Source organism: Sus scrofa, chromosome X (genome assembly GCF_054392235.1).
Source record: "Sus scrofa isolate SSC_HxYL_T2T_F1_AM1 chromosome X, Sscrofa_HxYL_maternal_Yorkshire_Landrace_v2.0, whole genome shotgun sequence".
NCBI classification, from domain to species: Eukaryota; Metazoa; Chordata; class Mammalia; order Artiodactyla; family Suidae; genus Sus; species Sus scrofa.
Genome location: NC_139401.1, coordinates 74,145,082 through 74,163,154, shown reverse-complemented (window position 1 = coordinate 74,163,154; position 18,073 = coordinate 74,145,082). Strand labels below are relative to the sequence as shown.

Sequence of the window (18,073 nt, the reverse complement as noted above, 5' to 3'; positions counted from 1 at the left end):
ACTAACTTCTACCTTTTCAGATCTATAGCATGACACTGCGATTATCTGCCTTATTTGAAAGTCATATTAAAAATATCATCTCTGAATATAAGTCAGCAATCCAGAGTCAGAAGAGGAGAAGGCCACGGTACAGAAAACGTCTAAGAAGCAGCAGCAGTTCATTATCTAGTAGCAGAGCTCCTAGGTATACTACACTGATGTAGAGGTTTATGTTTTTTGTATTTTGTATGTATTACTTAACTTCTTAAAGTTTATTGACTGCTTTGAGGGGATCCTAAGACTCAAAAGATTTTTTAAGAACTTTTTTACACCTGTGTAAAGATGGAGCTGATAACCCAAAGCTTTGTTTATATGGTTTTTCCTACACTGAAACCTTTTTGCTTTTTCAGGGTTGCATCTGCAGCGTATGTAAATTTCCAGGCTAGGAGTTGAATCGGAGCTGCTATTGCCAGCCTATGCCACAACCTTAGCGATGCAGGATCCAAGCTATGTCTGTGACACAGCTCATACCAGATCCTTAATCCACTGAGTGAGGCCAGGGATCAAACCCACATCCTCATGGATACTGTTCGGGTTCGTAACCCACTGAGCCACAACTGAACTCCACCAAAACCCTTTTTTTTTTTTAATTTTAGTGATTGAAATTTAACTTCGTCCTGTTACCGATTTGAAGCATTTCACTTATAATATACTGCATTTCTTTGTTGCTTCACTTAAGCATTTTGTATCATACTCTCTATTGTAATATGTTGCTAATAGAAAAAGTGTTCATTATTACATATTTTTACTTATAGTCCAAAAGGGAAACAGAAACTAATGAAGTTGCAGCCCAAAAATGACCAGAATACCTCAGTGTCTTATGCCAGGACTAGCTCTCCTTTCTCATCTCCTGGTAAATATGTCCTTTTTTTGGTGTTCTGTATTTTAGTTTAATACTAATTTTTACTGCTTAAGGATATAGAAGAGGCAGCAGGTTTATAATGTAGAGAGAAGTGGATTTGGGTGTAGAAAGTTGTGTTTTATCCCTAGTTCTTCTATCTGTGTGGCCCTGGGTAAGACATTAGGTCATAAGATTCAGTTTCCTCATTTTTAAAATGAGAGTGTTAAGATTAGATGGATTTTAAAGTCAGGTAGTTTTTAAATTATGTGACTTATGATTTTTAACATCAGCAATATCTAAGACCACTCATCTATAATATATTTGCCAACATAAGAATTAAAGATTCATTATGTGGGGAGGTGGTCTTCTTAGATAAGTTTTTCTCACATTCTCTGCTTAAAAGCTTATGGTGTGATAAAACATTTGTTCTCAAAATATTCATATTTCCTCCTTCAGACAACTTGTAATTTTGATGTTAGAGTAATAAAATAACTGAGTGAAATATAGTTTTTTAAAAAGGCTGTTTAATTTTACTGAAAACATGATAAATATGTTAACATTACAGTCTTTTTAAATATAAGTTTCAGATGCTGCTGAAGGACTTTCACTGTATTTACTTGATGATGAACTAGATGGGCCATTTTCTTCATCCAGCTTCAGTGGATATAGCCGAAATGGAAATAGCCATGACCCTGGGAAAGCCAAATCATTTCGAAATAGAGTTTTGCCAATTAAACAAGGTAAGAAATAAATATGGACAGGGCATTTATTCTTTGTCCCTTTATGATGGCAGACAAATCATTTAAAAGCTGATTATTTAGGTAGTAAAAATTATTGTGTCCATATAGTTAATGAAGAATTCTACATTGTTGAATTTGAGTCAAATAAGGATTTCATATCAACAACTAGGAACAGGCCATCAGCAGATTTCCAAACGTATCTTAGTCTTTTAAAATAAAATTTAAAATGAGTAGAGAGGAAAAACTAAATAGATCTTTCCCCAAAATAAGACTGTTAGACACATTTGGGATTTTGTGTGTGTGTGTTATTAAGCTATATTGAGAAGAAAGGAGAAAATTTCCAAAATCATCTTTAAATAGGCATCATATTTTTAGGGGCTACTCCAATTTTACAAAAGGATTTGTGTTGAAAAATGAGCCTTCTTTCAGTCAACACCTACTTCTACTATCTGCCTTTGGTTTTCCATTTATATAAAAATAACTCAGATATTCTCTTAGTTCAGGCCCACTGTCTCAATAATTCAGGGGCTTTCAGACTGCCCTATTTCTGGGTAATCCACAAAGGTACTTGAAAAATTCTCAGAAGAGGGAGTTCCCATTGTGGCTCGCTGGGTTATGAACCCAACCAGTATCCCTGAGGATGCAGGTTCGATCCCTGGCATCACTCAGTGGGTTAAGGATCCAGCATTGCCACCAGCTGTGGTGTAGGTTGCAGAAGTGGTCAGATCCCACATTGTGGGGCTGTGACATAGGCCAACAGCTGCAGCTCTGACTGGACCCCTAGCCACAGGTGTGGCCCTAAAAAGCAAAAAAAAAAGAAAATTTGAGAAGAGCTTTCTTCATTCAACCAGAACAACTCTGGTTTTTATTTCATGTAATGAGCTTTCATGAAGCTTTTATCTGAAGAATAATTTTTACTGCTTAAAAAGAAGTAACTGACCTAATAATTCATTATCAGGTGCATCCATTTGGTCCATGTCTAGCAGCATTGATTATAAGTACTTTAAGATTTTTTTTTCTTTTCGCCATGCCTGTGGCATGTGGCCAGCCATTCCTGGGCCAGGGATTGAACCCCTGCCATGGCAACAACCCAAGCCACTGCAATGGCAACACTGGATGTTTAGCCTGTTGAACTACCAGGGAACTCCTTATACTTAATCCTATGTTATGGACCCTGAACATGTTCAAAGAAAGTTCTAATATGTTCATATATTTAAAGTTTGTAAAAAATAGTTAATATTCTTTTGCCAATATCTTTATTGGAATAGATATTTCTATTTTATATAAGTTTTATTGGAAGATTAAGTAGCTTATTGTTACTGAAGTATCAAATAACAAAAATAGACATTCTAGATATATATTTTGTGTCAGTTATGTGAGAAATATTGAAATGTATCTGATTTGGAGTTCCCTTCGTGGCTCAGTGGTTAACGAACCTGACTAGCATCCATGAGGATGCAGGTTCTATCCCTGGCCTCACTCAGTGGGTTAAGGATCCGGCATTGCCGTGAGCTGTGGTATAGGTCACAGACACAGCTCGGATCCTATGTTGCTGTGGCTGTGGTGTAGGCCAGCAGCAAAAGCTCCAATTGGACCCCTAGCCTGAGAACCTCCATATGCTGCAGGTGTGGTCCTGGAAAAAAAAAAAAAAGAAATGTATCTGATTACTTTTAAAATAATTAGTGCCTTCATTTTTCCCAGTCTATATCTTTACCCTCTCCTCTGATCCTGCTGCCCATTATGTACTCATGCCACTTCCTTCTTCTTTTTGCCCTTCTCTTCACTGTCAATTTTCTTTCCATCTGAACATTCCTTTTTCCTTTGTTGTCTGGCCTCTGCCCTCACCACTCACCCCACAATTATCCCAGTATCACCAGTAATCTTCAATGACCAACCAGTGTCCTTTTTTAGTCCCCATCTGCTTAATCTCTCTATGTCATTACATGATATTGAATGCCCCTCTAGGAGCTCTACTGCCTGGCTTTTATATGCTACTGATTCTCCTATATCTCTGTTTCTCCTATATTTTGTATTTTCTTTGGTCCTTCATGCCTTCTATTTACAGTTTACCACTTTTTTGTCTTCTACAAATAAAGGAATCTAATAACTACATCAGTCATCTTTATGCTGATGACTCTCCAAATTCATATATCATAAACATCTCTTTATTCTACCAATCTCATTTATAGTACTTCCTAAAATAATTTTCCCTGGGTGCATCTTTCTTTCTCAAGTTTGCTTTTTTTTTCTGCACTCAGTCTTTTAGCTAATGGCACCATCACCTTCTGAGTCATCCAACTTAGAATTTTGCAGTGTTCTTTGACTCACATTTTATCCCTCATAAGTGTCAGTTGCTAAGTTTTGTGAATTCTACAACTCTAATATGACTTAAATTTATTGTGTACAGTATGTATTGCTATCCCTGTAATCTCTAGCCTAGTATAGCAGCCCTCTTGGGCTGTCACAAGATACCACAGACTGGGTAGCTTGAACAACAGACATTCATTTTTTTAGCAGCTTTCTTGAGATAGCATTGACATATAAAAATTGTATGTATTTAAATAACTTGATGGTTTGGTATATGTGTAAACTGTGAAATAGTCACCAGAGTCAAACTAATTAACATATATATCACCTCTACATAGTTATTGTATGTGTGTGTTTTTATGTGTTGAGAAGATTTAGGGTTATCTTCTTGGCAAGAAGTATACAACACAGTATTGTTAACTATAGTCACCATGATGTTCAAGTATACAACACAGTATTGTTAACTATAGTCACCATGATGTACATGTGATATCTAGAATAACTCAATCTTTGTACCCTTTTGACTGATACCTCCGCAATTTCTCCTTCAGCCCCTGGCAACCACCATGCTACTCTCTGCTTCTTTGAGTATGACTGTTTTAGGTTACACATATAAGTGATATACAATATTTCTTTTTTTGTGTCTTGCTCTTGCTTAGCATAATGTCCTCCAGTTCCATGCATGTTTTCCTAAATGGAAAGATTTCTTTTTTATCCATTTCATCTGTACAGGTTGTTTCCATGTCTTGGCTCTTGAGAATAATGCTGTATTAAACATGAGAATACAAACATCTCTTCAAGATCCTGATTTCAGTTTCTTTAGATATATACCCAAAAGTGGGATTGCTGGATCAAATGGTAGTTCTATTATTAATTTTTTAAGGAACTTCCATACTAATTTCCATAAATAGCTATACTAATTTATTTTCTCACCATAAGTGCACAAGGATTCCTTTTTCTCCACATCCTCTCCAATGCTTGTTATCTTTGATCCTTTTGATATTAGCCATCCTAACATGTGAGAAGTAATATCTGGTCATGGTTTTGATTTGCATTTCCCTGATTGTTAGAGATGTGGAACACCTTTTCGTATACTTAGAACAGACATTTATTTTTTCATTGTTCGGGAAGCTCAAAATCCAAGATTAAGGTGCCAATAAAGGTGATGTCTGGTGAGGGTTTTCTTGCTGGCTTTCTGATGCCCACTTTTTCCCTTTCTCCTCATGTGGCTTTTTCTCTGTGCATATAGGCAGGGAGAGAATGAGCGAGCACTGGTGTGTCTTTCTCTTCCTATAAGGACATCAGTCCTGGTGCATTAGGGCCCACCTACCCTTATGATTTCATTTAACTTTAATTACTTCCTTAAAGGCCCTTTGTCCATATACAGTCATATTGGGAGTTAGAGCTTCAACATATGTATTTTGGGTAGGCAGGAGGACACAGAAATCAAAACCTAACACCTAAACTATTAGATTTATCTTGTAACTGTGGTTACCAAACAGCCCTGCTGTTTGCTCTCTCCAATTTTTCCAGTCCATACTTGCTTGTTTTTCTCCTTTTTTACTTATCTTTGCCAATTATTCTTCATCTTTAAATGATGGAATATCCCAAGTCTCAGTCCTCAGCCACCTTTTCTCTTTACTTGTTCTCTCAATGAGTTCTCTCAGTTCTCTTCACACTAAATGTTATCTCTTTAATGAAAATTTCCAAAATTATATCTCAAGCTTTCTCTACGTCTCCCCTGAGTTCTGAAATGGTATATCCACTTCCTTTTTTCTCTTTTTTTTTAAATTTCTTTGCTTGGATTTCTAGTAGTATTTAAAACTAGAATCTTGAATTTTTTTTTCCCCACTAGCTTGCCCAAACCTATTCCTCCTCCATGGTTCTCTAACCTTGCAAAATATCTCTACCATTCACCCCGTTATTCAGGCCATAAAACCTAGGAGTTGACCTTCATTTTATGCTTAACACTTGCCATCCAATCCGTCAGCAATTCCTGTAGTTAGAACTTTAAAGATTGGTTCTGGTAACTCCTGCAGAAGGAAATATTCTGAATCTAATCACTTCTCATCACCTCTATTGACACATCCCTTATTATATCTTACCTAGAGTATTACAGTGTACTCTCAACTGATCTCTGCTTTCAATCTTACCCCTTCTATATTCTGTTCTCTATATAGCAACCATAACATTCTTTCAATAATATGAATCAGATTCTGTCATTCTCTAGCTTTAAAACCCTCCACTGCCAGTCATCTCCTGTTATTCCCTGTTTTTCTCTTTTGCTCTAGTTACAGTGGGTTTCAGTACCCTCCACTGGATGTTCTTTCCCAAGATCTAACTTTATTCAGTTCTTTTCTCAAATACCACCTCAAAAGAAAAGTCTTCCCTATCTAAAATATATCCCCCTTGCATATATTTGCATTCTTTTTTATCCACCTTTCTTTTCTTTATAGCTCACACTATTATTTGAAATTATATTATTTGTTCACTTCATGGTCTATCAAGTTTTCCACACTAAAATATAAATTCAAAGAGCAAGGACTTTGTCTCATCATTGCTATATTCCAAGCTCCAAACAGTGCCTGGCTCATATTAGCTAATCAATAATATTTGTTGAATGAATGAGCAAAATTATTCTGATATATGTTCCCAGATAATTCCTTCTAGAACTTAAGCCCTTAAAATTTCTGCCTAGCTACCTTGCCACCCATCATCCCTCCATACTTCCCTCATCACATGAAAAAAGTAGACAAAAATTGAAACTTTAGTATCTTCCATTTCCCACAAATTTAAATTCATACACCAGGGAGTTCCCTGGTGGCATAGCAGTTAAGGATTCGACATTGTCACTGCTGTGGCTCAGATTCGATCCCTGGCCTGGGAACTTATGCATGCCACAGGCAAGGCCAAAAATAATAAAGCACAAAAATTAAACAATAAGTTCATATTCTCAATGATTTTACCACATCCATCTTTGGGCACCAAATAGTTTTGATAAACTGTTTATTTTACTTTTGAACCTAAATAACCATCTTATCAATGTCAAAACTTAACTTTTAAAAACCATTCATCTTGATTTAGATCACTCCCTTGATGGACCCCTTACAAATGGTGATGGCAGAGAGCCCCGGACAGGAATCAAGAGAAAACTACTTAGTGCATCAGAAGATGAAAGCATGGGAAGAGAAGAGAAAGAGAAAAAAGAAACAAAAGAGAAATCGCATTTATCTTCCTCAGAGAGTGGAGAGTTAGGATCCAGTTTAAGTTCTGAAAGTACCTGTGGTTCTGATTCTGACTCTGAATCAACTTCCAGAACAGATCAAGATTACGTAGATGGAGACCATGACTATAGCAAATTCATACAAACTAGGCCTAAAAGAAAACTCAGAAAGCAATATGCCAATGGAAAAAGAAACTGGAAGACAAGAGGCACGGGAGGAAGAGGCAGATGGGGCAGATGGGGTAGATGGAGTAGAGGAGGAAGAGGAAGAGGAGGCAGGGGACGAGGTAGTCGAGGAAGGGGTGGAGGTGGCACAAGAGGGAGAGGGAGAGGGAGAGGAGGAAGAGGTTCTTCTAGAGGAGCCACCAGAGCCAAACGTGCACGTATTGCAGATGATGAATTTGATACAATGTTTTCAGGACGTTTCAGTAGACTGCCTCGAATTAAAACAAGAAACCAAGGCAGGAGGACTGTTTTATATAATGATGATTCTGATAATGACAATTTTGTGTCCACTGAAGATCCTCTGAATCTTGGTACATCCAGATCAGGCAGAGTGCGTAAAATGACAGAAAAAGCCAGGGTTAGCCATCTCATGGGATGGAATTATTAACAGTTAATAAATTTAGAATAATTTAAAAAATTCAATGGCCTTCTACTGCAGGGAATTTACCAGGAAATCTACAAAGCAAGTTGTGTGGGGACTTCTGCTTCCTTTCACATTGGTGCTTTTCCATTATGCCAGTATACATTTGTTTTCAAGACTTTTGATCTCCACACTTCATTTGTTCAAACAAGCCTTACTCATTAGGCCTTAAATTAAAAAAAAAATTCTACACACACACACACACACACACACACACACACACCACAGACACTACAGATATACTACATAAAGGAGCATTCAGCTTCTTAGAGTAGCATGACATTTTTATCTCAATGGAATATCCCTCTTTTGCTTTTGTATCACAGAAGTATAGCACCTTCTTACAGAGTTTTATATAGTTTGTTTTTGCCATTTTGATTCCTGTACCAGTAATAATAACTTTTGCACAATACACCAATCCTAAAGGCAGCTATTAAATGTTTACAGTTTCTATATTGTAAGAACGATCTGGATTATTTTACTCTTCCCAGGCCAAACTTTCATGAATTGTACTGAACTGAAGTATATATTTATACTACAGTTTTTTTTGGGGGGGTGGGGGGTTCTTAATATGCTTTTCATTGATTTGCTTAATTCATGTTAAAGGTGAGAAAGGGTTGGTGCCTTGTAAATATGTAGCAAATCTTTGTGGTGTGTCCTGATGTGTGCATTAACTTTATTAAAAAAGAATACTTGAGGTATCAATCTAGATAAGGTGCCAAATGCAAAAGTTTCTTGCATCCATTTTCTTTTCCCTGTTATGTTTTATTGCATTAATAGAACTTGTATAGCTTAAAGAATAACTTAAACATTTGAAGAATCCTCATCCACAAAGAATAACTGAGTAGTAGCTCAGCTACCTCTATTAACTACAACTACTGGAAACATTAAGTAAAATTGATGCTGTTATTCCTTACTGACTAAGGAGAAATAGACCAAGCTTGGTGGGAATTAATACTCATAAATTATAAGCTGAGAGGTTGTTAATAATTGTATCAGCTCTCAAATTAATAGCTGTAATTAAACTTTCTTAAGTATAGTATGTTCTACCTTATTAGGCTTTTCTTAGAACATATTTGTGTAAGTAGACATGATCAACTGCTTATATGTCTCTTCTACCACTTACTCTTTAACAGCTGTGGGTGACTGGTTTTGAATTTTAAAATGTAACACAGCACCTAGTTTGAGTTGGAGTGTTTTGGCTAGCTAATATTTTGAATCAACTTTAATACGTTCTGCTCATACCATTCCAAAGGGTTCTTCTGTTATAATCTTTCAGAAAAGAACCTCGTTGCACTGTACACTGATATTTTGAGTTATTATTATATAAATGAAAAAAAATCTTTTAAAACTATGGTCTTGTTTACAGCAGTAGAGTGCACATGGTTCCGTAAGTGAACTTGAGTTCCAAAATCAATTTTACTCCTCAAATTTGAAAGATTGTAAATTCGCTAATTCATTAGATACTTAGATTTTTGAGGTAAGAAGGATAATGCTGATACCTGTTTTTGTAACAACAGATTTGTTGTACATAGATCAGACTTGTGGAATGAAAGAAACTTCTTAATGTATGCTTAGTAATCCCAGGATATTTCTTAAGCTAATGTATTTGTCCCATTCTTTCAATCATTTCATGCATCTGAAAATCCTTAAGTGCAGAGGGAAGGAGTACACACATAACTTTGCTTTTTTGGTTGGGCTGGGTGGAGGTTATTCTTAGATCAACATCTTTAAGCAATTTTCACTTGCAGTAGAAATGATGTTCAGGCTTTAAGAAAGTATTGTGAATTATTAATGGAACTAACTTATGTTACTGGACAGTAGATCAAGCTGATTTTTTGGTTGTTGTAGTCTTCTTGTCACTAAACCAAAACTGCTTCTGGTTGTAACTGCCACTTTTACCCATAATATAGATTCAAAAATGTTCATGTTTGAAATTCTACACTTGATTTTTGCTAAAGTGTACTATTTTAGTTATTCATCTCTTGGACATTTAGACTAAATTTTTGTTTGTGTTTTCCTGGAATTGATAACACTTTGGCCTACCCTATTCAAGGTAACATGTTCCTTAAATTCATAGATATACCCAAATGTGTATCATGTGTATCATTTTAGCGTGAAAAATTTTTTGACATTCTTCTATGAAGAGCTGAACTCTTTAAATGTAGAAGAATTGCCATTTGTGTGATTTAGCTATCTCAAGCTTTATTTATAATTTATTTTGAAAAATAAAAATGGCACATTTATTTCCCAAATGTCAAGATTTTCTAGGTTTAGATAGAGTACTAAGGTTGAAGACATTTTTAAGCATATTTTATATGTAGTGAAATACTGTGAAAATACTAGTAAACAGCATTTTGCTGTAATGTTGATTTCTGTTATTAGAATTTAAAGAGTTAGTCACCAGGGTATGTTATATGAATGTAGTTATCATTTAATATAAAACAAACAGATCATTTTCTGTTTGCATGCAAATTATTTTAGTAAGTGTGAAAATAAAAGTTTGGAAGACAATATTTTTACTTTTATATCTGGACTCCCCATCCCCCTCCAATTTATACTTTGCTTTTTTTGTAATACGGCCTCCAGTGAATGTGTTTGTAATTTGTATTACATTGAATAGTTTATCACTTTAATTTTTTAGAAATCCTTTAAACCTAATTAAGATCTGGGTTTAGCCATAGTGAAGCAAGTAGAAAATGAGCTAAGAATTTTGAAGAAAAGTCTATAAATCTTAAATGAATTAAAACAAAAAACACTGTTACGTTTAGATCCATGCGAGCATATACATGTACAAATCTATTCCTATGCCAGATACTAATTGTCAATGAATTGTAATATTTCTCATGAATGCTAATAATATTTTAATTCCAAGCTTTAAAATTTTAGCATGTATATCGTTTATGAAAACAGAATTGTGTGTTATGGCTTACTGTGTATCTTTCAGCAATAGGATGCTCTCCAAAACATTCACTAGCTTATTAACATACTGACTAAATTTGTGTGTGTGTGTGTGTGTGTGTGTGCGTGTGTGCGCGCGCGTGTGTGGGCTTCTCTATGTAGATTTTTTCATCAACTGGACAGTTTATCTCAGACATTAAAAAAAGAAGTTGGTATGGATAGTTGTATTCACTGTCTACCAGTTCATTGCTTCTGTTGTAAAGTGCTTAGCCTGTATATATACTGCTTAATCATCCATATCATTATGCCTTTTAGATAAACTAGCTTTTGTCGTATACATGTGTCCCTCTACTTTTTAAAATTTTTGCCCTTCTTTCATGTGTTTCTTTTTATGTTTCCTTTCCCAGAGATCAGGCTTGTGCTAGAATTCTCCCATACAACACTTTGTTTCACCCAGAGGCTAAGAAACTGAGTAAAAAAATAAATATTCCACACAATTGCATGCTCAGATCTCTAACTCAGCCTTCTAACACTTTGAAGTAAATTTGAGTGATTTATCTTTGTCTTTCTTTCTTTCTTTCTTTCTTTCTTTCTTTCTTTCTTTCTTTCTTTCTTTCTTTGCTTTCTTTCTCTCTCTCTCTTTCTTTCTTTTTGTCTTTTTGCCTTTTCTAGTGCTGCTCCCATAGCATATGGAGGTTCCCAGGCTAGAGGTCTAATCGGAGCTGTAGCCGCCAGCCTACCCCACAGCCACAGCTCACAGCAATGCCGGATCCTTAAGCCACTGAGCAAGGCCAGGGATCAGACCCGAAACCTCATGGTTCCTAGTCAGATTCGTTAACCACTGAGCCACAATGGGAACTCCTGTTGTTCATTTTCTTGTAGTCCTAGATTGTCAGCAGACAACAGCAATGATTAAGAGAAAGATGTGAATGCCACTTCTAACTTTTTGATAAAAACTTTTGAGAATTTTTCAAAATTTGTATGTTGTGACATTGAAAAATTAAACACCTTATTTCTTGCTTATATGACTCGGGAATGATTTTATCCACATTTTCCAACTGGTACTTATCTTTAAAGTTGGAATTTTCACATCCACAGAAAGGAGACTTCCATCCTATATAATTTTCAGTATACTTTGATAACCAGTCTTTTAAAAAATTACTAACATTTTGAGTTCTGAAGTAGTTTACTTCTGGGGGAAGAAAAGGAACTTTCAACTTTTAAAGTTCATTGTTTTAAATGTTAACTCCATCCTCAACATTTTGTGTTATATGAAGCTTTATGAAAGTTATATTGAAAATAGAATATTCTAAAATCATTTTTAAGGCTTGTTTTAAAAATTAGTGTGAAAATATTTGCATGCTTTTTTGCTTTTTACCTCTCAGTAAAGTTTCTTTACCAAGTTTAATTATCTAATTTAATAGGTTTTGGTGAAATTCTAATTATGAAGTTAAATTATTTTCATGGTGCTATATTTTGTGAATATGGATTGCCCTCAACTTTCTTGACATTTATTTCTTATATAGTCTTATCATTGATTGTTTCCTTTTCCATCATTCCTCTCCTGCTTGCTTTTATCCTCATTTCTCTTTCTGCAATGAAGATTACACCTAATATTGCACACTTCAACAAGACTGGCAATTTATGATTCATTGACAGGAGAAGTACAGTAGAAAGGCCCTGCAGTTTAGAGTTTAGGTGTGTTTGTTTATTTATATGTATGCCCATTTGTTATTCTTATACCTATCTTAAATAAATCTAGAATATGAGACTTTGACATAAAAGCATTGTAAGTATTTTCTAGAAAATAAAACTATTGATAAATATTAAAATTGCCATTGGTATTTGACTTTTAAAATCACATACAAAATATTTAGAAACCCAGTTGGGAAATGTGTTTCTACATATGTCACCAGATACATATTTAAGCAGTACTACAAATGTTAATTCTTTCAACAATACTGTGGTGATGGCAATCAGTAATTTATTTCTTTGTCCTGTAACTTATCATCCTTGTCTTTTGTAATCCCTTACAGAGTATTAACAAAACTGTACCTTATGTTTGTTATTAGTATTCATAAATTTTAAGACAGAAAATCACTTAGTTAATGTGATGTTGTATATGGACCAAATGTCCATTAAACTAAAATTCAGTAAAGAAAGGTAAACTAAACTGGCTTGGTTTATAAAAGATGTTCTGTTTGGCAGTTGTTGGACATTATAAGCAATTATCATCAAAGATAGAAAAACTGGACTAATACATTGCCATTCTTTATGGGATGTTTACAATAAAATTCCAAGTTGTTTGGAATCAGTTGCACTTTTGCTGCTTTATACCTCAACTCAGGTACTGGAGATAAATTAACAAGAAGAAAGAAATATGGAGTTACCTTTCTATTAGCCAGCTTTAGAGATTGTAACATGTAGCTCTTAGGCCTTTCTTTTTCTTTTTTTCTTTTTGGTCATATAGTATTTTATTATTACTATTTTAATCTGAGAAATTAGGGTGCTTCTTCCTATCAAAGAAAATTAAGTTGTTTCTTTGTTTTCTTGGTTTTTGTTTTTTGCCTTAGTTGTTGCAGATATACTTTGGGTTACTTTTATGTAATAAATGTGTTAATGTTTTAAATATGGGCTGCTTGGTACATTAAATAAGAGCCTCCAACATTTTGTTTTGAAGAGAGCTCTTTGAAATGAATGGATTTCAAATGTGTTTATGGCTTATAAATTTTAAGAGCTGAGCTATGAATCTCTGGAATTCTTATTTATAGTAATATTGTCCACAGAAGCTTAACTATATTATAAATGGTGTTTTAATTCAGTGTAAGTGAAGGAGGGAGAGAAGTAAGGTGAGACATAACTTTTAAGCCAGGAAATGAAAGCCCTAACAAGAATATTCATCGCACTTAACACAACTAAAAGGTTGCTCAGAATTTTCTTCCCAGTGAAGGTTAAATATAAGTAAGCTGGCCAAAGACTGGACTGTCTATTTTATGTATTTTGAATTAAGAAATAAGGTATTTAGAATAAATATCAGCTTTGCCTTCTGGCATCATATCCTATGGCTATGAAAGTCCAAATTTTTATAATTTTTGGAGATTGACAGGGAGATACATTGTTTGGCATTTGTGTGCAGTTACTTGATTGGTTAAAGATAGCCCTCTTTGGCCTATCAGTGGGTCAGGGATCCAGCCCCCAACCCACTGATAGGCCCTGAGCTGTGGTGTAGATCACAGACGCGGCCCCTATCCCACCTTGCTATGCCTGTGGTGTAGGCTGGCAGCTGTAGCTCCAATTTGACCCCTAGCTGGGGAACCTCCATATGTCTCAGGTGTGGCCCTAAAAAGCAAAAAAGAAAAAGTAAAGATTTTTATAACAAAGTATTGCAGCATTACTCAGAACGAGATCCTTTTTTTCTTGGTTGAGAAGGTCAAGGACAGCCTCGCTCTCTACCCTCTTAATTATATGCCCTTGACAATTTAAAACTGCACAAAGTAAATTGAAACCAATATATTGAGCCTGTGAGTTGGTTTTCTTTAGATATTTAAGCCTGTAAACTTAGAGTTACTTTCTTAGATCTTCTATATGAATACTTAAGGGATTTATTTAAAATGCTACATATTGCTAGTAAACCAAATACAACATTAAATAAAATGAACTTTTTATAGTGTTAATGTTTTCCTAAAGTTTTGAAGTATTTTTTTCTTTCTTTGTAACTTTAGTATGTTTTTCCTTTGCCAGTTGTGGCAGTTGCCATAACAAAGTTACTTCTCATCTGTTAATTATGAACATCTAATAGATAATTTTGTTATTAATTAACAAATTAAAGTTTAATTTGACATTGGAGGATTTTTAAAAACAACTTCCTGAAGCTATTATGCTTTCAGTAATTTGTATATTTTGTATAGCAAATTGTCTGCCCAGCATCTTTATGATTCTCTTGAGAAAATAAGTTTTGTAGTAAATATATAAAGAAGTCAAAATATTTTTAATTGCTTGATTTATGTTACTAATATTACTTGGTGGAATTTATTCATCTTTAGAATGTTTTTAGTTGATTTTTGTCACATTACAGTTCTAAGTAGTATTTGTTTAGCAACATGTTAATTAGGAATTTTGCATAGTCAATTAATTTAAGACAGTGAAACTATCTTAAGGTTTTTTTTTTTCAAAAAAAAGTTTACAATATCATGTTAAAATGAGATTTGCCGCCCAAATTATATATAGCTCATTTTTAGGGAGGATTCTTTTGTTACCCATGGGTATTGTTCATCTAAGACATTAATATTGAGGTATTGGTGGTTCTGAATTATTTCTATTTGTTAGATTTTTAATTTGTAAGTTAGAACACACCTTGTGTATAAAAACATAAGTTTTAATTTTATCTAATCTGATCTTGTGGAACAGAAAATATCATCTGTTTGATCATAGTCATATTGCCAGTTAGTCCTCTCAGTTTTGGAGGTTGCTGTTCATTTTTATTGTAATTGTGTTGAGTAGTTATAATATAGAAAAACAGTTATTAAGGCAAAATAGTAGTTTAAGTTTATGCTAGATATATTTTTCTCTCCAGTTACCTCAAAAATATGACTAGTGAATATAATGACAAATATTTAACACTGTCAAAATACTAATCTTTTATCACTTTGCTTATGATTATTCAAACTGAAGTTGTCAGAAAACAATCTGAGATAATGGGTTACATTCTTTTTCCAGATGCATATGGAGATCTCCTCCATAGAAGAAGATAATTATCAGCAGGAATCTGTAGCCTATGCTCTTAATGTCAACAAAAAGAAGTGGATAAAGGAAGACTAGTCTATTCCTTCTCAGACTTGGTCATTTGTTCATTTTATTAATTTCTTCAACATTTTTTAATTTCAATGTTTACTGAGTACTTGTTTTGTTTCAAACACTGAATTTTTTTTTCTTTTTAAGGCTCCACCCATGGCATATGGAGGTTCCAGGCTAGGGGCTGAATCAGAGCTGTAGCTGCCGGCCTACACCACAGCCACAGCAACACCAGATCTGAGCAGCGTCTGCAACTTGTACCACAGCTCATGGCAACACTGGATCCATAGCCCACTGAGCGAGGCCAGGGATAATAAAACCTGCATCAGATTTGTTTCCACTGCACCACGATGGGAACTCCCAAAACACTGTAATTTTTAAAAGGGCTTTGCAATTTACAAATTTCATCTTCAGAGATATTATCAAGCACCAGAATGACAATATCAGTAAGTTCCATTTTTCGGATCAGAATAATAAGTTTCAGTGAAATCTAATTTGCCAAAGGTCCTATGGCGAATAAATAGAAAAGTTTTGATTCATTCAAAATATCTGCTCCAAGGTTTCTAGTCTTAGCTTTTATATTTTATTATTACTGGGGTGATGTTTGGTTCAATTTCCTTTTTTTTCATTATCCACGAAGACTCCAAAATCATGCATTCTGTACTTTGAAGATCACATTTCCTTTTGCTTCTGGCTAAGATGATTTAAGTAAAGACACTGAGATGTGTATCTTTATGCCTCTCAGTATTTTGGGGAGGTGGTAGTTAGGAGCTAAATATTTTGAAGATACCAGATTTAGAAGTAGAAAAGAGTACATATCTTATGCATACTTAACACAAAGGTAACCAAGAAAAATGAAGAGAATGTACTTATATTTTAATTTGAGAATGAACTCCGCTAGTAATGTACACAAGTATGCCTTACAGTCCATGATACAAAATTTCCCTTGCATACTCTGTGCTCTCTTGTCAGCTGCGAAGCCTAGAATTTTTTTTTCCACTTTTGAGTTTAAATGGGTTTTAAGTACAGTTCTCAGAGAATACAGCAAACTTCCTGTCTTAAGTCATAGGTTTAATATAGTTTAGAGTTTTTGTTTTGGAGGTTTTTCTTTTTACACTCCTTGAATCGCCTCTTGAGTTTTACCCATTATTTATCACTCGTCTTTTGCACCCTCACTTAAAAAAAACTTCCTGGAGTTCCCATGGTGGTACAGCAGTCAGGAACCTGACTAGTATCCATGAGGATGTGGGTTCTGTCCCTGGCCTTGCTCAGTGGGTTAAGGATCCGGCATTGCCATGAACTTTGGTGTAGGGTGCAGGTGCAGCTTAGATCTGGTGTGGCTATAGCTGTGGCATAGGCCAGCAGCTGCAGTTCCTGATTTCACCCCCTAGACTGGGAACTTCCATATGGTGTGAAAGTGGCCCTAAAAGACTAAATAAATAAATATTTAAAATTTTTCCCTAAATCCAAAATGTCTGGTGTGAATTAGACCAGTCTATAAAAGTAAGCTTTTCCTAACCCAATTTTCATATACAAATCCTTCTTTGGTATCATTTAATTAATTAATTTATTTATCATTTTATTTTGTCATTTGTCGTTTTAGGGCTGCACCTGCGGTATATGGATGTTCCCAGGCTAGGGGTCCAATTGGAGTTACCGCTGCCGGCCTACACCACAGCCACAGCAATGCCAGATCCGAGCCACATCTGTGACCTACACTACAGCTCATGGCAACGCCGGATCCTTGAGCCACTGAGCGAGGCCAGGGGTCAAACCCGCAACCTCATGGTTCATAGTCGGATTTGTTTCCACTGCACCACAACGGGAACTGGTATCATTTTAATTTGGATTTTTTTTCCTAGGTAAGACTGGTTCAGGGATGGTATTTCGTGGAATTTGAGTATCCCTATAAATATAGTAAAACTGAATTTGAACCCCTGCTAATGTGAATTTTATAACAATTCTATTAGTTTATATTGTTATTGGGGAAAAAAGCTTCAAGTAATTTAATTCAGAACTAATGTGTTTGTTACATGGTAGATCTCCCCTCTTTATTCTTAAATAAGGGGTTTGCAGTGATTTTTTTTTTAATTTAACTGTTGTATTAGTTTCGGGTATACAGCAAAGTGAATCAGTCAAAAATATAAACATATTCGTACTTTTTCCCATATAGGTTATTACACACTATTGACTAGATTTTCCTATGCTCTACAGTAGTTTCTCATTAATCATCTACAACTATGGTAACCATAAGATTGGTTTTGAAATCTGAATTTGTTACTGTTTATAAATAAGTTCTTTTGTATCATTTTTAAATTAGAATCTACATATAAGTGATATCATATGATATTTGACTTACTTCACTCAGCATGATCACCTCTAAGTCCATTCATGTTGCTGCAAACGTCATTATTTCATTCTTTTTATGGCTAATATTCCATTGTATACATGTACCACATCTTCTTGATCCATTCCTTTTTTTGTGGACATTTAGGTTGCTTCCATGTCTTGTTTATTATAAATAGTGCTGCAATGAATATTGGGCTGCAGGTATCTTTTCAAATTAGGGTTTTCTGCAGATAGAT

General features: G+C 34.8%; 1 protein-coding gene across 4 annotated transcripts in view; it reads left to right on the top strand.

The window, feature by feature from the left end:
* Window positions 1-15,531, top strand: part of BRWD3 (bromodomain and WD repeat domain containing 3) — a 166,746-nt gene extending 151,215 nt beyond the window's left edge. For 2 of the 4 annotated variants that reach the window (XR_014834757.1, XM_085006785.1), the window contains 4 exons: window positions 21-184; window positions 795-892; window positions 1,462-1,620; window positions 15,414-15,531. Coding sequence is in view for 2 of the 4 variants with exons in the window: in XM_085006785.1 (XP_084862911.1) it covers window positions 21-184; window positions 795-892; window positions 1,462-1,620; window positions 15,414-15,448 (456 nt within the window). In the remaining 2 variants the exon portion in view is untranslated. Of the gene's footprint in view, window positions 1-20; window positions 185-794; window positions 893-1,461; window positions 1,621-7,011; window positions 13,009-15,413 lie in introns of those variants that run through there. The other 2 variants (XR_014834756.1, XM_085006784.1) reach the window with 2 other exon arrangements.
* The last annotated feature ends 2,542 nt before the right edge of the window (window positions 15,532-18,073 follow it).